Below are 23,605 nucleotides of genomic sequence, written 5' to 3'. Positions count from 1 at the left end.
CTAAAAACAAGAGCAGCAGATACAAAAGAACACCACAACCTGTAATTTCCCCTCCAAGCCACACACTGGCCTGATTTGAAACAACATTGTTATACCTTCACTGTTACACGGTCCTGAAATTCCCTTCCGAACAGCACTATAATTGGACCTATGCCCTCATGGACTGCAGATGTTCAAGAAAACAGCTTACTACAATGTTCCCAAAGACAATTAGGGATGGGAAATAAATTCTGGCCTAGACAACAATGTACACATACCATGAAAGAATACATTTTAAAATAAGAGCATGAAGATTCCATGCTATGTATCAGGTCAGCTGAACGTGGTTGATGAAGTGTTTGAACTTCAATCAGACATTGGACACAAGGATAAACTTTCTTTCACCACACTATCTTTCTCCTTTCACCATCAGTATCTTCAGATCCTGCTGGGAAATCCATGCATGTAACTTTCTGATGGGAGACGGTTTTGTGGCACAGTGGTAATGCCTCTCCCTCTACCTCTGGGCCAGAAGCTCTGGGTATGAGCCCCACAATGTGTCTCACTGGCCATGGGATGTGCATTCACAACATGTCCAAACACGGGTGTTGACAGCCAGTAAATCGTTCCAATCTGCCTGATGGAAGATGGTGAAAATGGGAGTGTCATCTGCTCAGCCATTCTGATAATGGCAAAACACTGCAGTACTGGAATGAACTGCCAGAGGAAGTACTGGATGCAGGCACAGTTACAACACTTAAAATACACTTGGATAAGTTCATGAATAGGAAAGATTTGGAGGGATATGGGCCAAGCGCAGGGAAGTGGGATTGGTTTAGTTTGGAAACATGATTGGTGTGGACTGATTGGATGGAAGGGTTTGTCCCCATGCTATTTGATGCCATGGTCCAACACTAGGAACTTGGGATGGGCAAAAAGAAAGTTTCTGATGGGTTTATCTTAGCCTTGGGCACATCAGACACACCCAAATTGAAATATGTTGGTCTAGCAATCCCTCAGGCCTAGCATCCAACATGCCCCTCATGAAATCATGACTGCACTGTCGAAAAGTGGAGTTTACCAAGTCAGAACGTTATTGTTCTTCCCCTGCTCTGCCAGATTTACTCATTAGCTTAACTCCACAGCTTACTAGAGATGTCAAGAAAGAATCCCAGACCCCAGTACAAGCTGTATCCCAATAAGCAGAAAGATTTATAGATTGAAACCAAAAGAGTTCAACATTAACTCTGCTTTTTCTCCACAAATGCTGCTGGACCTGCTGAACTTTTCCAGCAATTTCTATTCTTGTTTCAGATTAATAGATAGAACGTGCTGGGGAAAATTTGCGCTGGTCAGGTAGTGTCTGTGGCGGGAGTAACAACTGTGAAGGCTTCAGATTAACGAGCTTTCTTCAAAATTCAGTGCTTGCTGTTGTTTTATGAAGGTGAATCCTGTTGCTCTCACTTGGACTGTGGGATGGCTCAGTGTCAAATGTAGCAGTCCTGATATTGCACAGGTTTCCACTATATTCAATCCCATTATCATGTCTGTTGTATTGGATCAGTTGTGATTACGTTGCCCCATCCTTTTCCAGTATCACCATCAGCAAATGGGGGGGAGATAGTTTTGAAGGTAGCTGTAATTGCCATTCTCTCCTAATTGTCTTTACGGCAGTGTCTCAGCTAGGAAAGGGATATTGTACTTAAGACTTGGCATCCAATCACTGGTGGTCGAGATTTATTTTCGGTGGGATCCCTGTCTTTAAACACATTAAGAGACAATGCTCTATAGATTTAGACATTTATGATCTAAAACGGATAAAAATGGAAAATATTTAGTCATTGTAAGCCCCACTTGGAGCCTCAGGCGAGTTTAAACGCGCTCTGCCTCTATCCTCTGGTTTCATTCTAACTTAACCATTTTACCCCTTTGGTGTCATTGTGACCCTCCAGTCCTGATGAACCGGAGGCTCCTCTGCTCTTTGCAAAATAAAGGGATATTTCCAAATTGACAATAAATATCACGGGCATTTAAATATTCAGCTCCAGTCATTGGGATTGACTTGAAAGGAATGTTTTGGAGCAACCAGAGGTATATGCAGGAAGTTACTTGCAACCCCACAATTAAAACGACAGTGTAATTGATAAAGGATCCATGAGGGTGCAGAAGGAAGCCCTTCGGCCCATCGTGTCAGCACCAGCTCTCTGATCAATATCAGGACTTAGTGCAGCCCTCCTGCCTTCATGACTCCCCACAGTGTTCCTTTACAAAAGTCAGTCCAATCGCCTTTTTGAACACCGCACTGTCAGACATGGTACCCTAGACTCTTACCCACTCGCTGTGTGTGTGTGTGTGTGAGAGGGGGGTGGGGGAGGAGGGGGGAAAGAGGTACCGTCAGCTCACTTCCCAGTGGAGAAGGAGAATAAAAGATTCAGTCCCCAGGGAGCCGGCAGGGGCTCAGTTGGTTGCCGGAACGGAGTTAGTCACAAGGTTCACTGGGGGATCGCATAAACATTGGGAAAAACAGCGTTTGCAGCGCTACTGGGGAGACGGGACTGACTGGGAATGTGCTCCAAAAGGGGCGGTACAGACAGGATGGGCCGAGTGGTCCCCTTCATGGGAAGGGAAGAGTTCCCTTCACGGAGCGGTACTTACATTTAGCTCGAAGGTCTGTAAGGCTGTCCTGTAGCCCCCAGAGACAGGCGGTAGCAGCCGCAGCACTTCCTTCACCACACAGTCCAGGTAACGCAGGCGGCTGAGGGTATCCAACCTCAGCAGGGGCTCGCACTCACAGCCTGGCCCATCTCTCTCTGGCACGGCTTCGGGAAAGTGCCAGGCTTCAGGTTCCGTCAGGGACTGGGAGCGGCTCTCTCCGGGCATTGCGCTGGTATCAGCCAGGGAGCCGCTGTCCCGGGGGGTAGGCGGAGGGCAGCCTTCAGCCCCCGGCCGACTGGCTCGGCTTCCCAGTCGGTGCTGAGCGCCGCTGTTGCCCGGCCGCTCCAGGGGGCACTGACAGGGAGCGAGCAGCCCGTGTTGGCCCAGCTCCTGCCTCACCTTCTCCAGCGCCTCGGAGTGTTGCAGAAGCAGCAGCACCAGGGACGTGCTGGCACTCGCCGTGGTGGAGAAAGCAGCGAAGATCAGCTCAACAGCAGCTTCCTGCAAAAGACAGAGAGAGAGAGAGAGACAGAGGCGGCTGGTGATAAATGGCACTGACAGTGCAGTAAACCGATCAACCCCAGAAACAGCCGGGAGCGTCCACCCGTTTGGGAAATGGGCGAAACCTGGACAAACACATCGATTAAAAAAAAGGAACTAGATTCAATCGGTGCAGCTAATGCGCGTTAAAATATACTGGTAGAACCTGAATGCGTTACTATCAAATATTGATGAAGTATATTGACCGTTCGTCAGGGACTGTTTATTCCAACACACTCAATAATTTCAGACTGTAAAGGATGTACTGACTGCTCCCTTGGGTAGGTTGGTCAGTTCCGTCAGTGTGTAGGGTGGGGGGGGGGGGGGGGGTCTGTAAATGCTCACTCAGCTGGACACGGTACACGCTGACATTCGGAAAACCCCACACCGTTGAGAAGTGCTGACTGCTCCAGTCATCGGCAGCAGGTACATACAGTGGGCTCAAATCAAAACTACAATCAGAAATACAATCCACAATGTGCATCGGATGTTCATGAACAGAACTATGTCAGAAATAAATGTTGTGAAGTTCCAGGACACTACAGGGAACAAAAGTTTCCCAACCAGCGTTATGAAGGTAGCTTCTCCGTTGCTGTGTTTGGAAACTGGCTTTGCAAACATTGGCTGCAATATTTCCTACTTATACCATGTTGGCTGCAGTTAGACAGATTGGTTGCAAAGTACTTTGGAACGTCCTATAGAAATATATATATATATATATACACAATTCCTACAATTGCAGCAAAACTCCACACGGAATACATAATGTACACATTGGAAGCCGCGCTCTCTAATCCTTCCTCTGTTCCATTTGCCCCACTATGACCAGTATGCTTCCCAAAGATGTTACAGAATTTTTCAAATGAATCCTAAACTGCATCTATTCAGAAGTGAAAAGAATAAACTTACATTTATATAGCACACTTTGCAATCGAACGACTGTTCCAAAGTGCTTTCTAGTCAATGAATATCTTTCAGTGTAGCCGCCATTGCAACATAAGCAAAGGTAGCACTCAATTTGCACAGGCAAGGTCATACAAATTGTCAGGAGAAAAATGAACAAGTAACTGTGGGTTTGAAGCTGTTGTTTGAGGGGTAAATTAATTCTTACACCCGTCTTCAAACAGATTATTAGAAATTTCAAGAGCTCATTTATCGAGTGGTGGTCTGTTACTTGGATATCTGAGGTGTGGTGGTAACAAGCATTTTTACAGGCAAAGCGTAGGTTGGAGCTACCATTGACAGTGGAGGCTCCAACTTTCTGCTCGTCATGCTGCTGACCAGGAATCTCTTCCAGTTCCAGTATCTACCACTGACAGGTGGTGAATGATACATATGCAGAGAATCAATCTGATTGGTCATTTTGGAAATGCACCTTCCTCGGCAAGGTGGTAAAAACGATGACTGCAGATGCTGGAAACCAGATTCTGGATTAGTGGTGCTAGAAGAGCACAGCAGTTCAGGCAGCATCCAAGGAGCTTCGAAATCGACGTTTCGGGCAAAAGGAATAAACAAGTTCTTGAATGGGATGTGAATCCGAAGCTTCTGACTCTCATAGTGAGATTATCCACTAAGCCACAAAACTCCCACCACTTATAGCATACATTTATTGAAAAAAGGGGAAATGTAATAACAGCAGAGAGACATCTTGCTATCACAAACCTGAAATCCTTATCTGCTTCCCATCTATTTTTCAATCAACTTAATGTTTTCTTTTTTTAATTCCTTGCTTCAAGGCTTAGGTTCCTTGCTGTTGTACAGTTCATGGGGATCAATTAACTTTTGATATTTTCTCCATGTATATTGTTTGAGCTCAGATGATCAACAATAACAGCTACTTAAACAGAGATGGACATCACACCTAAAGCTATTCCTACATTTGCTAATGAAACATCCCCAGTATGGTCATTTGGTAGCAAGAACAGGAAGTCTAGTTAGTTTTCAGCTCTCTAAACAAAAGTCATAATATAATTTTTATCCAACCATTTCCACCAAGCTCAGCTAATTCAATGTAACCAGCGATGGACCCTGGGGCCCCTCATACCCACATGGCTCAATTAAACAGCAGCTTTAGTGGAGAAAAATGTACTGTTTTATAAAACACTTCCTAGTTATTCTTAAACAATAAAATGAAATCTTCATGCAATCAAAATTATGACATTGAAAATTAGTAAGAAGCATTGATGATCAGAAATTCCACAAAAGAAATTAGAAGCAAAAATAAATAAGAAAAAAAACTTTAGTTTGCTAATATTCAGGTTTTCTTTGAGGAAAAATGTAATAATATTTCAGTGGCCTGAAGTATTCCAAAGGCAATGAGATACTAGCTAGCTATGTGTCTTTAGCCATAAGGCTAAGTCTTTTTACTGACCCAGTTTAACCATTAGGACCTCCATTCTATGTAGTACAAGTATGAACACATGATCCACTCCAGTTTCATTGCATTGCACTTGGGACAATACTCATTAACACAGGGAAACATGTGGCAACAGTATTTCACTTAATCCATTGCAAAAACATTGCAAAAATCTAATCCATCTTTATGCAAGTCATTCAATCTTTGTGAAAATGGAAGCTAATTAAAAATAATCCCCAAACTTTTCATCTACAAATAGAAATAAAATATTCACTATACTGCTGTTGACAACATGCAGCACTTTGTTCCTTTCCCTTACCTGGAGACAATGCCTTGAAAGAGTCTCACATCTTACTCTGTATTAATCTCTATTGATTCCAGTCCTATTTTTCATAAAATGCTGAAATAATTTGGATTGTGTTCAGCAGATGTCTAAAAGCAGACAAGTTGGGCCAACTGTGTTAGCATCAGAGACAAGGAAAATGCTAATTTTATATCTGAATTAGGAGGGGAGTCGGAAATTCAACCCTTTGCGCCCACTCCAACATTTAGCATGACTGTGGCTGCTCATATCCTGGCCTCAATTCCACTATTTGCATGCTCCCCCATTGTCCTTTATCCCATTTTTCATTAGAAACATATTTCTTTCTTTCTTGAATCTGTTGATTGATTCTGCCTGCACAGCTTTCCAGGAAAGTGTGTTCCACAGATTTACAACCCTCTGAAAGAAGTAGTTTCACTCTTCTCCATTTTAGAACATAGAACAATACAGCGCAGAACAGGCTCTTCGGCCCTCGATATTGCACCGACCTGTGAACTATTCTCAGCTCGTCCCCTACACTATCCCATCATCATCCATGTCCTTATCTAAGGATTGTTTAAATCTCCCTAAAGTGGCTGAGTTAACTAGATTTGCAGGCAGGGCATTCCACACCCTTACCATTCTCTGAGTAAAGAACCTGCCTCTGACATCTGTCTTAAATCTATCACCCCTCAATTTTTCAGTTATGTCCCCTCATACATGCTGATGTCATCATCCTAGGAAAAAGACTTTCACAGTCTTCCCTATCTAATCCTCTTGTATGTCTCTATCAAATCCCCTCTCAGCCTTCTTCTTTCCAATGAGAACAGACTCAAGTCTCTCAGCCTTTCCTCATAAGACCTTCCCTCCAGACCAGGCAACATCCTGGTAAATCTCCTCTGCACCTTTTCCAATACTTCCACATCCTTCCCGTAATATGGCGACCAGAACTGTACACAATATTCCAAGTGCGGCTGCACTAACGTTTTGTATAGTAGCAGCATGATATTGCGGCTCCAGAACTCCATCCCTCTACCAGTGAACCCTAACACACCGTATGCCTTCTTAACAGCACTATCAACCTGGGTGGCAACTTTCGGGGATCTATGTGCATGGACTCCAAGATCCCTCTGCACATCCACACTACCAACAATCTTTCCATTGACCTAGTACTCTGCCTTCTTGTTATTTTGAACTTACCTCCTCTGACTCTATACCTATGATCTGTTGTTTGAGACTATCCCACAAGGGGAAACATCTATTCAACATCCACCTTATCAATCCCCTTTAGCATTCTATAAATCTCAATCAGATCCCACTTCACCCCCATTCTTCTGAACACCAGCGAGTATAAGTCCAAGCTATTCAACCGTTCCTTGTTCGACAGCCCTTTCATCCCTGGAATCAATCTGGTGGACCTTCTCTGAACTGCTTCCATGTACTTCCTCAAGTAAGGAGACCAAAACTGTATGCAAGACTCCAGATGAGGTCTTACCAACACCTAAAATTTTTGCCACACTTTTCCACCTATCAATTAGCCTCAACCATTTTGACAGTGGAATTATGGGTTGAGCCAGTTGTAAAATGAATAAGTATTTGGAAATTTTCAAGGGTACAGATCCCTTGACTGACTAGTGAAGGGGAAATGGAGAACAGCAGCTACTTTATTCACATATCATTAATTTATGCCACCTTAGAAAAGTCACTAATGGAGTGGTACAGTAAAGGCATTTGACATTATTATTCCATCATTGTTAGGATTGAATTATATTCACAATGCAGGAGCCTCAGGGAGTCTAACACCACAGCAAAGAGCAGTCAAGACAGAAAGCATCAATTTGTATCTCTGAAACCAGTCTGCATTTTATGGTTTATATTATTGTCCCTAGTGTTGACTTTGGGAGAATAATTAACTTAATATTATTAACATCTAAGATTAGGATGTGGAGAATTGTTTTGAACTAATTGCATCTAGTTTGAAGGAATTGCCTTTAAATTGAATTGTAAGAGCCAGGGAAAGGCTCCATGTGCATATTTACACGAGACAAGCACTTTCATAAAAGTGTGCAGAAAGATTCACTTTATCAAAGTATCATAAAAACAAAATGACTTAAATGCTAAATCCTAGCATGTCCCAGGGATCCTGAAATGTCTTTTGAATGTAATTTCTGAAGGTTCTGGATTTATACTCAATGTGATGTCAGAAGGAAGTGGTGTGATAGTTCAACAGAGCATATTGCATTTATTATTCCAGTGAAAAACCTGGTTAAGACTGATGCAAAAGTACATGTATTTCAATGCCAAACATTTTTACTTTGATTGGCTCCTGTTTGCCAGTCATTCTTCCCAAGCATTAGATATACAAACACAGACCACAAACTACTCTCTCAATAATTACAAAATGTTTAAAAAATAGTGACATCTTGGGCATTAAAATTAAGGTCAAATATTTTTTACAAAGAGCTATGTTCTTGGCTGAGTAATGTGAAAACCAGTGTTGAAAATGTACTTAATCTAAAACCAACTGCAGCAATGAGGGATTTTTCTCCATGAACTTCACAGCAATCACTGAAAAGATAGCCCAGAACAACATTAAAAATATAATATTAAAACAACATGGAACTTTCTTCATACTGCCACTAAGTTTATCATGTAAATCCTTTCTTAATAAAATCAAAATCATTGTACAGTGGGACAGTTCTTTTTATTCAAACCCCACTTTGAACTAACTGCAATATACATCCCCCAAGTTACAAGCATGAGTCATAATCTTGACTAGGTACCAAAGACTCACTGAGTGATGTTCTTTTGATCATTGGTGGCATGTCTAATTGTAGGAAGATTTCCTTTTGCATCTCCTTCTTATCAAACTAAAAAGAAATGGGAAAAGAGGAAGAATAAAGAAAAACCTCTCCCAGGACAGGTCGCCTGCAGTGTGTTATCACAGGCACACTTTTGAATACTATTTTCATTTTCTTTTCAGTTTTAATGTTTTGAAAAGTCTAACTTAGGAAAGGTTATTTTAAGTCTGGCATCAATAAAAGCAGTTAATTGAAATTATGTTCATGAAATTTCTCACTTGCACAGCAAAGTATGGAAATCCCTCAATTTGTTACGTCACCACAGTGATATTCTAAATATTTCTTACTCTGTCATGATCCATGCAACTAGAAGAATATTCTATTTTTAAATTACTAAAATTAAGGTTTAGAAAACAGGAATGTTGCCTTCCTCTCGTCTGTACTTTAATGCTTGATTAGTGAAGTAAATCTGCACCTTTATTTTTGCTGCAATATCAGGGAAGATTTCAATGTTCTGAAGAAGTGCCACTAAACTGGAAATGTTAACTCTGCTTTCTTCCCACAGATACTGTCAGGCCTATGAATTTCACCAGCAAATTCTTTTTATGTTTCAATTTCAATGTCCTTGTTTTCCAATAACAATGGCATGGAGTCCAGTGAAACCATTACCACAGATGAGCTCGAACCAAATAGCGCATTTACACCACAGCGTCAGTTTGCACTTTGTACCAATATCACAGGTACTGAGTGAATCCCAAATTACGGACCAACCTGAATACAGAGAGAAAGACTGTGGGTAGAGAAATCCCATGTCCCCTTGCAGCTAACTGCATGGTGGGCAAATTCAGCCGGCTCTAGATTTAGAAATATTCATTTAAAATAATAAATGCTTGGACTGTTCAGCACTTCAGGCTGTACCTGTAAAGAGGAGATAATGATTCAGGTCTTTCAGAACAGATCCTGCCTGACCTGCTCTACATTCACAGCACTTCCTTAATTAGTTTAGATTTCTGGCACCGCAATATTGAGATTTTGTTCATCATTCAAAATCATATTTCGGCTTCACCCACACCAATACAAGGAAGAGTCGCGTCTATGCTGGGCCAGAATGGGTGACATTACGCCAACTACCTAGGAAAGAAGTTGCCACTCTAGCTGGGACCAAACACGGTTTGAAAAGACGCATTCAGGCAATATTTTCAATCCGAGCAGCTGCTCTCATTCCCGGTTTAAAATTAATTCAGATTAAGACGATTCACAACAACAAACGTGCACAAAAGACTTGGTTTTTGGAGCTATTGAGCCATTGTTTCACCCTAAGTGCCGGAAGGGACAATCAAGTGCAGAAAGGTTTCCCATATACATTACTTCTATTTGAAAGAAAACTCGGCCGATCTGCTCCTGCCTGGTTGAGATCGTCCCTCTGGGTGGGGGCTGTTTACACCTCACTCGAAGTACTGCCAGGGAATAGCAGCCGCTTCACCAGACTATGCGGGTGGTGAGTATAGTAAGACCGAGCTATTTCTCGGCAGCACAGGGTCCGAACACAGAACGAAAACACACAGTAGCTGGTATTAGTAAGAGAGCACTGCACACCTCACTTCGTTTCCTGACAATTTTGCTTATTCGAACGTTTAGGCAAATAATCCAGTCCCAACTGCCAGCATTTGGCCCATACCCCTCTAAACGCCCTCTTACTCATATACCCCTAGATACCTTTTTAGATCAAATGTCTCGATCAGACTAAGGTTGTGAAATCCGGGATACGTGGAAAAGAGGCGAGCTCATTCACCGCTTACCTTCAACTCCTGGAGGTTTAACTCCCTCCCATTCTCCCGGGCACTGTGCAGCATCAAGCTCAGAGCGTCCGGCTGAGAAAGCAGGCGCTGCGCCTGCAGCTTCTCTCCGATCGCGGTTTCCAAGTACTCGTGGAGTGCGTCCCGTGCTTTGAGGCCCTGGTCGAACGGAAAACGACCATTACATATCTGAAGCTGCCCGGGAACCGAATTCAATACGGCGTTCCCTTCCGGATATCCCCACAATGAGAGAATTCGGACCCGTCACTTTTCTGAATTGCAGAGCGACTTATCCTGTAAGACTCTATAGCTCTGAGGAACAGTCATCACGAATAGAAACGTTCGCTTGGTCTCTCTCTCTCTCTGGACGCTGCCCGGCCCGCTGTGATCCCCAGTGTTTGCTGTTTTCAGTACAGTCTCCGATATCTGCAGTGATTTGTGCCTGTCCTGTCAGATACCCGGCCAACTTGACAGCCGCTAACTCCTTCGTTTGAAAGCCCCTGCCGTTTGCTGTCTGACCAAGCGCACAACTACCGGACAGAAACAGCGCTTTCAGGGAAACATCAAAATCAGAGTCGGCGAGTTGAGAAAGGAAACCTTCCACAAACCAGAGGGAGAACCAATACTGAGATGGTGCCGAGCTGGGAGGCAACTCTGACGGATTAGATTAAAATGTTTCCCCTTAGCGGAGAGACCAGTAACACGGAGAGGGGCGGGAAAAGGGCAGGAAGGTTAGAGAGACTGGAAGGAAGACCGTTCGACACTTCGGTGATGGTGGGGATCTGAAATTACTGTCTGAAAGGCAGGTAGAACAGAAACCCTCACATAACATTGCTGGAATATTTATATGAAGTGCCATAGCATCTAGGGCTGGAAAAGGGAACTAGAATAGATGGGTGGCTGGCACAGACATGATGGGCCGAATGGATTCGTACCGATAACCGCTTGCTAGTCGCAAAAGCCTCCCTTCAATGTTCGGGGAATGCGGTCATAGCACAGGGGCTGGGCTGAGTCAACAGCGGGGAATGGGGGAAGCTGACTCTTTCAGTCCGTGCCCCAGCCAGGCCCCACAGCCTGGAGCTGGGAGTGAGTGAGTGAGTGGGTGTGAGTGGGTGTGAGTGGGGTGGGGTGGGGTGGGGTGGGGTGGGGTGGGTGTGAGTGGGGTGGGTGTGAGTGGGGTGGGGTGGGGTGGGGTGGGGTGGGGTGGGTGTGAGTGGGGTGGGGTGGGGTGGGGTGGGGTGGGTGTGAGTGGGGTGGGTGTGAGTGGGGTGGGGTGGGGTGGGGTGGGGTGGGGTGGGTGTGAGTGGGGTGGGTGTGAGTGGGGTGGGTGTGAGTGGGGTGGGGTGGGGTGGGGTGGGGTGGGTGTGAGTGGGGTGGGTGTGAGTGGGTGTGAGTGGGGTGGGTGTGAGTGGGGTGGGGTGGGGTGGGGTGGGGTGGGGTGGGGTGGGTGTGAGTGGGGTGGGGTGGGGTGGGTGTGAGTGGGGTGGGGTGGGGTGGGGCAGCCGCCCCAGGGACAGACCCTCTGTGGATCGGAGACCGAGGGAGACTTACCTTCCGCAAGCCGCTGAACGGCATGTCCACGGGCAGCGAAAAGATGTTCTCCATCAGCTGCTCGAAGGTAGCGGCCAGGCGGTCCAGCTGCTGGTCGGCCGCCTGCAGACCCAGCAGGATCCGGACGGCGATGCAGAAAGTCAGCGCCTTGGCGGCCGGGTAGACAGCGACCGGGGCCGGCTCCCTGCACCAAGCCCGGACCCGGGAACGGACCAGCCGCTGGATCCCGGGGAGGTAGCTGTCCAGAGCGGCGTGGCTGAATACCCGGGCCAGTATCTGTAAAGGCAACAAGAGAGAGAGAGAGTGAGTGAGTGAGAGAACGAGAGAGAAAGCTCTAACACAGAGACAGTGTCTGTGTGAGCGAGAGAGCTCCAGTACAGAGAGACTGAGAGAGTTTTAACACAGTGAGAGAGTTCTAACACAGAGCCAAAGTGAGTGAGAGCCAGTTAGTTCTAACAGAGAGAGAGCGAGAGCTCAGAGAGTGTGAGAGCTCTAACACAGCCAGTGAGTGAGAGAGACAGAGTTAATTGTAACACAGATAGTGACAGCTCTAATACAGAGACAGGGTGACAGAGTAATGATTTGGAGGTGTAGGTGTTGGACTGGGGTGTACAAAGTTAAAAATCACACAACACCAGGTTATAGTCCAACAGGTTTAATTGGAAGCACTGGTTTCCGGAGCGTCGCTCCTTCATCAGGTGGTTGTGCGCAGCGGCGCTCTGAAAGCTAGTGTGCTTCCAACTGAACCTATTGGACTATAACCTGGTGTTGTGTGATTTTTAACTTAAGAGTGTGTGTGTGAGAGAGTGAGAGAGCGAGCCAGCTCGAACACAGAGCCAGAATGAGTGAGAGAGGCAGAGTTCTAACACAGTGAAGGAGCGGCGCTCCAAAAGTTACTGTTTCCAAATAAACCTGTTTGACTATTATCTGGTGAGTGATTTTTTAAGAGACAGAGTTCAAACTGAGTGTGTGTGTGAGAGAGAGAGCTCTAACAGAGGAAGAGAGTGCTGGAGAGCCTCTGCAGTACCTGTGGATAGAGAAACTCTCCCCACAGATGTCCCCAGACCTGCTGCATTTCTCCAGCACTTTGCGGGTTTATTCCGGATTGCCATCGGCCGCAGTGTTTTGCCTTTTTGCTTAGAGACTGAGCTCCTGGATGACCATGGGGACATTCCGTGGCCGCCTGTGCTCCGGTTAAGGCCGGACAGCTCTCCCCGCTCACTGCCGCCAGATGAGGGCACCTGTAATGGGAGAGGGGCCAATCTGACAACACCCACCCAGCCTACGCCCTCTCTCCTGGCGCCCAGTGTCCGGGAGAGTCCCCTATCCCCCGGCCCCCAGGCTCTCTCCCCAGCCCCCCGGCTCTCTCTCCCGGCCCCCCGGCTCTCTCCCCCGGCCCCCAGTCTCTCTCCCCCGGCCCCCAGTCTCTCTCCCCTGGCCCCCAGTCTCTCTCCCCCGGCCGCCCGGCTCTCTCCCCCGCCCCCAGTCTCTCTCCCCCGGCCCCCAGTCTCTCTCTCCCGGCCCCCCGGCTCTCTCTCCCGGCCCCCAGCCTGCCCTGCCACGGGCACTCACTCACCCTCCGCCGCTGCCGATGTAACTCCCCGTTCGAGTTGCCCAGTGTGTTGGATCCCAGCAGGAGCCTGGTGCTGTGAGGCCACTGAGCGCTCACCAGGCGGTGCTCCCCCAGCAGGATCCTGCGGATGTTCTCGGCGCCGCTCACTCGGATTACCGGGCGGCCCAGCAAGTGCGTTTTAAAAACATTGCCGTATTTCTCTCTCCTGGAAGCGTGGAATTTGGAGCCCTGCCGAGACAAGCAGTGACTGCAGTTACCTGTGTGTGTGTCTGTGTCTGTATCTCTTACTCTGCCTGTTACTTTGTGTGTTGTCTCTGTCTTTCTCTTTGTGCCTGTGTGTGTCTCTTTGTGTGTATGTGTGCCTGTCTGTGTGCAGTGGCAGAGGTTGGGAAAGGGACAGGGTCAGTTCCAAGCTGCCAGCTATGAATAATACCTGAAATGAATGATATCCGCTCACTCAGCCGCGGTTCGGCCTCTCTCAGTGCGGAAAGAGATCATTCGACCCATCGATACTGCACAGACCTCTGAAGAGGCTCCCATCCCCTGCCCTAATCCCTAACCAGTTATACATCCTTGAACATTACCAAGCGATGTAGCAATGCACTTAAGCTGCACATCCCTGAGCGGTGTGCAGTTCTAAAGCAAAGCCCGTCCTCAGACACCTCTCTCTTGCCGCACCTGGGGCTCAGGGGACCTACATTGCACAGTCACTGGTTAACCCAAACATCGCAAAAACAATGCAACGACTGCCACAGGAATTTCAGAGCTTGGATTAGCTACACTTTGTGCTGAATGGTACGGCCCTTGCCAAGTCAGAGCAGTGCTAATGGAGCCTGACCGCTTTCCACAACATTTGAAACAAATGCTGATTGTGGGATCTTCCCATGCAGACATGATGACAGGTTCCGTTCCAGAACCCGGGCTCTCGTTACCCTTTTATTTCTGTTGTTGGGGAGGGTGGTTATCACGACTGATGACTGGTTGTTTTATAATCACCTGCTTACTACCATTTCTATTGGGCTGTAACCTGGGAGGGTAGGCCAGAGCTTTAGCAGATTTATTGGGATCATGTCTTTTCCTGAGCCGCATTCAGTCACCTTGTAATCCGTGCATTGGTGGGGAGCTTTCTTTTTAAAGAGAAGTATATAAAAGGGTAGCCTTGTGTAGAGAGGGGAGATTCTGACACGAACAGATCTGTAGGACACCTACTCACGACAGAGACCCTCAAACTGTGCTCGAAGAGAGCAATGTGAGAATCAGGAATAGTACCTCAGTGCCCGGGGCTCCTGCTATAGCTGTGTGTATGTACGTGTGTGTTAGAGACACACCAATGGGTTGTGCGTACCTCACTGGCACCAAGCTCAGGAACTCTCGCCAGCTGCCCTGTTCTACCTACCTGCACCATCCAGTGCAGCGTCTCTCCGAGTAACGGCCAGCCCATCGAGCCCTTGGGGAGGGGCAGCTTGTTGCCCCGGTCTCTGCGCACATTCCAGCCGAGGGTCCACAGCTGGCGGGAGACGGCGAGCAGGAGCAGCAGAGACAGGAGCGAGGCGAGAGCGGTGCCCAGGGCCGCCAGGAAGTGCAGGCCGAGCGGCAGCATAACCAGCCCGGGGCTCGGGTTAACAAAGTGTCCCAAATCTCGGGGAATCTCCGTTCGGCTCCTACACCCACACACACAAAAAAACACAGCTTTATTTCTTTTTTCTTTAATTTTACTGATGTGCATTGTGAAAGAAGATTCACAGCTTTAAGAGAAACATTAATATTTCAACCCCTCCCCTGTCATTAGTGAAATTAGTGTGTGTGTGTGTGTGTGTGTGTGTGTCGGGGGGTGGGGGGGGGGGGGGGGTGGGGAAGTGATAAGCCTGTCCTATTGAAAACTAAATCCTGACTGAAAAACTTTTCATGTTAGAGTTAGTTTCTTTTTTTTTAATCCTTGTCTTGGTTCTTCTTTCTAAAAGAAATTCTAAATTACCTTTCGTTGTGACGTTTGCTAAAAGGAAAATTAGTAACCATCAGGAATTCTGCTTCAAAAACAGAAAAGAAGGACAGTTTTCCGTCTTTAATCCTATTTATTCACCGACATTCCCAACTCCATTTGGGTTCCTGTTCTCCCCAGGTGGAACAGATCATTCTCAGCCGGTGGGTAATACACAAATTTTTCTACCGTCACTGACCGAGATCAATCGCTGGTAGGCTTCAATGCAGAATATTAGAGAATACAGTTAAAATGCCAGATCTATGCTCAGGTTCGCTCAATAACGGGCTTTAATTCATCAATTTCTAGCTCCATGCATTTTCATGGGCTCAGACATCAAAACCAGTCGGGTATAAATCGAAAAGCAATCAGAAAGTTTCTAGTTTATTGCACAGAATCATCTCAGCTCTTGTCATTCAGAGAACAAGAAACGGTACTGTTAACCACAAACAGAAATGACTGGAGAAACTCAGCAGGAGTGGAGAGAGGAACGTCGAGTTTGCGTTTGAAGTCCTTGTGTTTTGACCCTGCCGAGTTTCTCCAGCGATCCCTGAGTCAGGTTTCCAGGCCCCGCAGCTTTTGCTTTCTATTGAAGGGTATTAACGGTGAAGACAGCGGCTAATCCCGTAACCTTGGAGGCAATCCCCATCCACGTTAGAAAGACGCAGCCATGTGGACATTATAGAATGAAGGCACAATGGTGTGGAGGGCCCGGTCAAAGAGGATTGAAGCAGCCAATCCCACCTTGTTAAACAGAGAGCTCCCCTTCACGGGTTTTGAAAGAAATTGCCCTTCTCAAAAGGATTCCCAGAACAGACTCGGATTTGACCAACCGTAAAGCGTTTTGGCCTTGAATCCTGAAAGCACATGGAATAGGTGACTCCCTGCCCTCAGCCCCGGGAGCAGCTGCCCAGCTCCCAGCCCCAACAACAAATCCGCAAAAAGTTCACAGCTCCACTCCTCACTCCTGGCCAGGAGAGGGAAATTAAACACGAAACAGAATCGATCAGAAATGACAGGAGAGGCAACACTGTCAGAACTTACTGTTGGGATTCGGCCGGCCGGTGGTGAACACTTCCAGCGGTGAGCTGTTGCAGTGGGGTGTGTGTGTGTGTGTGTTACTGGGCCTGGGGTTTGTGTGTGTGTGTGTGTGTGTGTGTGTTCAAGGTTTTTATAGAAATTCGCGAAACCAGATCATCCACCTCCTCGGATGACGTCTTGGCCAAATTTAAATACTTTGTGGAGTTACAATGGTCAGATTGCGAGCGATCCCCCGCGCGATGGTGCTGGGAAGCGACCGTGCTGAGGGAGGATGGAAACAACGAGGGTGGGTGCTGCTGGGTGGGGGGTGGGTAGTACTGCACTACCATGGGACTGGGAGGACAGGTTCACCAGCAGCAGCAGCAGGAGCTGCACCACCTCCCTCCACCAAGAAGGTCAGAATAACCAGTAACCACTCACAGAAAACACACTATGACAAACACCGGCAGTCACTAAGTTGAACACTTTGTTATGCTTTATTAGTCCGTATAGCCCGGGAGTAAAGGCCGTGCCTAGAGGCGAGTCGTTAAACCTGATTTTTATTCATTGGGAGGTAGTAAGGATTCACTCTCCTGCCCCTAATCTAGAAGAATAACAGGCCCACAGTGCACAGCCCTTTCGAGGTGCCCACTGTGACATTCTGCTCCAGGGCACAAGGTGCCCTTCTCGTTAATACTTGTTTGCAAGTTGCGCCCTGTTTCTCAAGAGCTGCCGCCCTCACTGAAATACAGAGGCAGCTACTGCACGTACAGAGAAACCCTGGGATGGGGCTAATCAGAGGGCAGCAGTGCATCCGAATCACTAGGCACCGAGTCAGGGTCAATGTGGGGATTGATATATAATGTATCGGGGATTTATGCGCGTCCGGAATGTGTGGCCAGCGTGACTGGCCGGCACCCAATCCATTAGGGAGGGGACACCCAGTGAGTACATAGAGTCTTCCCTTAGAGTCATCTTCAAAACAGAAAAGGACCATAAGAGTTAATACTCACCTTCACCCCAGCACCCCCACCCAGATACCCCTCACCCCCACACAGATACCCCTCACACCCCCACCCAGATACCCCTCACCCCCACACAGATACCCCTCACACCCCCACCCAGATACCCCTCACACCCCCACCCAGATACCCCTCACTCCCCCACAGATACTCCTCACCCCCCACACATAGATACCCCTCACACACCCCCACACACATACCCCTCACACCCCCACACACATACCCCTCACTACCCCACAGATACCCCTCACTCCCCCACAGATACCCCTCACTCTCCCCCCACAGATACCCCTCACTCCCCCCACACAGATACCCCTCACTCCCCCCCACACAGATACCCCTCACACACCCTCACACACCCCCACACACATACCCCTCGCCCCCACACACATACCCCTCACCCCCACACACATACCCCTCACCCCCACACACAGATACCACTCACCCCCACACACAGATACTCCTCAACCCCCGCACAGATACCCCTCACCCCCCCCCACACAGACCCCTCACCCCCCACACACATACCCTTCACCCCCCACACACACACCCCTCAACCCCCCATACATGCCTCTCAACCCCCACACACACCCCTCACCCCCCCACACACACCCCTCCCCCCCACACACATACCCCTCACCCCCCACACACAGATACCCCTCACCCCCCACACACAGATACCCCTCCCCTTCACACAAGTACCCCTCACTTCACCACATACACACCTCACCCTCCCCAGATACCCCTCACCCCTGCACACACTGATACCCCTCACCCTCCCCATACAGTTACCCCTCACCCTCCCCACACAGAGACTACTCACCTCACCAGATACCGTTTACCCCCCACAGATACCCCTCATGACCCCACAGATACCCCTTATCCCCCGCACACAGGTACCCCTCTCCCCCACACACAGATACCCCTCACCCCTGCACACAGATACCCTTCAGCCCCCCACACACCTACCCCACACCCACCCACACACATACCCAACACCCCCCCCACACACATACCCCTCACTGCCCACACACAGATACCCCTCACCCCCACATACAAATCCCTCATCCCCCACAGATACCCCTCACCCCAACACATATACCCCTCACCCCCCACACAAATATACCCCTCACCCCCCCACCACATACACACACCCCTCAACCCCAACACACACCCCTCAACCCCCCACACAGATACCCCTCCCCCTCACACAAGTACCCCTCACCCCACCTCAGTAACACCTCACCCTCCCTAGATACCCCTCAACCCCTCACACACTAATACCCCTCACCCTCCCCACAGATACCCCTCACCCCCCCACACAGATAACCCTCAACCACCCTACACACACAGATACCCTCACTTCCCCACAGATACCCCTCACCCCCACACAGATACCCCACACACAGTTACCCCTCAGCCCCCACACACAGATGCCCCTCACCCCCCCACACAGACACCCCCACCGCCCATACACATACCCCTCACCCCGCACACAGATATCTCTCACCCCCCCACACACAGATACCCCTCACCCCCCACACACAGATACCCCTCACCGCCCACACACAGATACCCCTCACCCCCCACCCACATACCCCTCAACCCCCCGCCCACATACCCATCACCCCCACATACAAATCCCTCATCCCCCCACAGATACCCCTCACCCCCACACAGATACCCCTCAACCCCCCACACATACCCCTCACTCCTCCCCATACACCCTCACCCCCCCACACACACACCCCTCACGCCCCACACACACATACCCCTCACCCCCCCCACACACACCCCTCACTCTCCACACACACATACCCCTCACCCCCACCACACATACACACCCCACCCCCCACACACAACCCACACCCTCCCACACGCACGCCACACCCCGCCACACACACCACACAGCCCCCCACTCACCCCACACACGCCACCCCACACCCTCCCACACACACCCCACACTCCCCTACACACACACACACACACACACATCCCACGCCCCCCCCCACACATACCCCTCACTCCTCCCCCATACACCCCTCACCCCCCCACACAAACCCCACGCCACCACACACCCCCTCACCCCCCACACACACCCCTCACCCCCACACACACACACACCCCTCAACCCCCCCACACACACCCCTCAACCCCCCCCACACACCCCTCAACCCCCCCCACACACACCCCTCAACCCCCCCCACACACCCCTCAACCCACCCCCCACACACACCCCTCAACCCACCCCCCACACACACCCCTCACCCCCCACACACCCCTCACTCCCCCACACACACCCCTCACCCCCCACACACCCCTCAACTCCCCCACACACATCCCTCAATCCCCACACACACATACCCCTCACTCCCCACACACATACCCCTCACTCCCCCACACACACACCCCTCACTCCCCCACACACACACCCCTCACTCCCCCACACACACACACACATCCCACGCCCCCCCCCCACACATACCCCTCACTCCTCCCCATACACCCCTCACCCCCCCACACAAACCCCACGCCACCACACACCCCTCACCCCCCACACACACCCCTCAACCCCCCCACACACACACACCCCTCAACCCCCCACACACACCCCTCAACCCCCCCCACACACCCCTCAACCCCCCCACACACACCCCTCAACCCCCCCCCACACACCCCTCAACCCACCCCCCACACACACCCCTCACTCCCCCACACACCCCTCAACCCACCCCCCACACACACCCCTCACTCCCCCCACACACACCCCTCACTCCCCCACACACACCCCTCAACCCACCCCCCACACACACCCCTCACCCCCCACACACCCCTCACTCCCCCACACACACCCCTCACCCCCCACACACCCCTCAACTCCCCCACACACATCCCTCAATCCCCACACACACATCCCTCACCCCCCACACACACATACCCCTCACTCCCCACACACATACCCCTCACTCCCCCACACACACACCCCTCACTCCCCCACACACACACCCCTCACTCCCCCACACACACACACCCCCCACTCCCCCACACACACACTCCCCACTCCCCCACACACACACTCCCCACTCCCCCACACACACACCCCCCACTCCCCCACACACACACCCACACACCCCTCACCCCCCCACCCACACACCCCTCACCCCCCCCACACACACACCCCTCACCCCCCCACACACACACCCCTCACCCCCCCACACACACACCCCTCACCCCCCCCCACACACACACCCCTCATCCCCCCAACACACACACCCCTCATCCCCCCCCACACACACACCCCTCACCTTCCCACACACACACCCCTCATCTCCCCCCCACACACATCCCTCATGCCCCACACACACATACCCCTCACCCCCCCCACACACATACCCCTCATCCCCCCACACACATACCCCTCACCCCCCACACACATACCCCATCACCCCCCCCACACACATACCCCTCACCCCCCACACACAGATATCCCTCACCCCCCACACACAGATACCCCTCACCCACCACACACAAATATCCCTCACCCACCACACACCCCTCACCCGCCCCACACAGATAGCCCTTACTCCCACACACAGATACCCCTCCCTCTCACACAAGTACCCCTCTCCCCACCTCAGACACACCTCACCCTACCCAGATACCCCTCACCCCCTCACACACTAATACCCCTCTCCCTCCCAACACAGATACCCCTCATGCCTCACACAGATACCCCTCAAACCCCCCACACAGATACCCCTCAACCACCCTACACACAGATACCCCTCACTTCCCCACAGATACCCCCTCAGCCCCAATCACAGATACCCCTCACCCCCCACACACATACCCCTCATCCCCCCCACACATACCCCTCATCCCCCCCACACAGATACCCCTCACCCCCCCACTCACAGATACCCCTCACCCCCCACACACAGATACCCCTCACCCCCCACACACAGATACCCCTCATCCCCGCCACACACATACCCCTCATCCCCCCCACACACATACCCCTCATCCCCCCCACACACAGATACCCCTCACCCCCCACACACACAGATACCCCTCACCCCCCACACACAGATACCCCTCACCCCCCACACACAGATACCCCTCACCCCCTCACAGATACTCTTCACCTCCCCACACAGAGATACCCCTCACCCCACCAGGTACACCTCACCCCCACACACAGATACCCCTCACACCCCACACGCATACCCACCCCCCCCACACAGACCCCTCAGCCCCCTCACCCCCCTCACACACCCCTCACCCTCCACACACATATACCCCTCACCCCACCACACACATACCCCTCACCTGCCACACACACACCCCACCCCCCACACACAACCCACACCCTCCCACACACACCACACACCCCCCACTCACCCCACACACCCCACACCACACCCTCCCATACACCACCCACACACCCCCCACACCCCCCCACACCCCCACACGCACACACCCCACACCCCTCCACACACACCCCACGTCCCCACAACACACACCCCACGCCCCACCACACACACACACCCTACCCCCACCACACACACTCCCTACCCCACCACACACACTCCCTACCCCACCACACACACACACCCTACCCCACCACACACACACACCCTACCCCACCACACACACACACCCTACCCCACCACACACACACCCTACCCCACCACACACACACACCCTACCCCACCACACACACACACCCTACCCCACCACACACACACCCTACCCCACCACACACACACCCTACCCCACCACACACACACACCCTACCCCACCACACACACCCTACCCCACCACACACACACACCCTACCCCACCACACACACACACCCTACCCCACCACACACACCCCACCCCGCCCACACACATCCCACCCCGCCCACACACACACACCCCACCCCGCCCACACACACACCCCACCCCGCCCACACACACACCCCACCCCGCCCACACACACACCCCACCCCGCCCACACACACACCCCACCCCGCCCACACACACACACCCCACCCCGCCCACACACACACACCACCCCACCCCATACACACCCCCACCCCACCACATACACACCCCATCCCACACACCACACACCCCCCCACACACACCCCACCCCCCCACACACACACCCCACCCCCCAACACACACACCCCACCCCCCAACATACACACCCCACCCCCAACACACACACCCCACCCCCCCACACACACCCCACCCCCCCCACACACACACACCCCACCCCCCCCCACACACACACCCCACCCCCCCCCCACACACACACCCCACCCCCCTACACACACCCCACCCCCCACACACACCCCACCCCCCCACACACACCCCACACCCCCCCAAACACACACCCCATCCCCCCACACACACACCCCCAAACACCCCCCACACACACACCCCCACCCTCCATACACACCCCACCCCCCACACCCAACCCACACCCCACACCCCACACCCACCCACACACACGCCACACCCCACCATACACACACATCCCACACCCCCCATACACACCCCACATCCCCCCACACACACATCGCACACCCCCCCACACACACACCCCACACCCCCCACACACATCCCACCCCGCCCACACACACACCCCACCCCGCCCACACACACACCCCACCCCCACACACACCCCACCCCACACACACCACACACCCCCCACACACACCACACCCCCCAACACACACCCCACGCCCCAACACACACACCCCACACCCCAACACACACACCCCACCCCCAACACACATCTCTCAATCCCCACACACACATCCCTCACCCCCCCACACACACACCCCTCACTCCCCCCCACACACACCCCTCACTCCCCCCACACACACCCCTCACTCCCCCCCACACACACCCCTCACCCCCCCCACTACCCCCCACACACACATCCCACACACCCCCCCACACACACCCCACACCCCCCACACACATCCCACCCCGCCCACACACACACCCCACCCCACCCCATACACACCCCACCCCACC

General features: G+C 51.2%; 1 protein-coding gene across 3 annotated transcripts in view; it reads right to left on the bottom strand.

Moving 5' to 3' along the window:
- Positions 1–23,605, bottom strand: part of LOC140463567 (cytochrome P450 26C1-like) — a 41,072-nt gene that overhangs the window by 5,136 nt on the left and 12,331 nt on the right. For 2 of the 3 annotated variants that reach the window (XM_072557738.1, XM_072557737.1), the window contains exons 2-6: positions 14,949–15,213; positions 13,556–13,780; positions 11,980–12,255; positions 10,432–10,587; positions 2,635–3,135 (exon numbers count right to left, since the gene is read on the bottom strand). In XM_072557738.1, the coding sequence (XP_072413839.1) occupies positions 2,635–3,135; positions 10,432–10,587; positions 11,980–12,255; positions 13,556–13,780; positions 14,949–15,152 (1,362 nt within the window). In that variant the 5' untranslated portion in view covers positions 15,153–15,213. Of the gene's footprint in view, positions 1–2,634; positions 3,136–10,431; positions 10,588–11,979; positions 12,256–13,555; positions 13,781–14,948; positions 15,214–16,574; positions 16,643–23,605 lie in introns of those variants that run through there. The other variant, XM_072557736.1, reaches the window with a different exon arrangement.

Source organism: Chiloscyllium punctatum, chromosome 38, assembly GCF_047496795.1.
Source record: "Chiloscyllium punctatum isolate Juve2018m chromosome 38, sChiPun1.3, whole genome shotgun sequence".
Classification (NCBI taxonomy): domain Eukaryota; kingdom Metazoa; phylum Chordata; class Chondrichthyes; order Orectolobiformes; family Hemiscylliidae; genus Chiloscyllium; species Chiloscyllium punctatum.
Note: the sequence above shows the minus strand (reverse complement) of the source record. Positions and strands in the feature narration are given on the sequence as shown.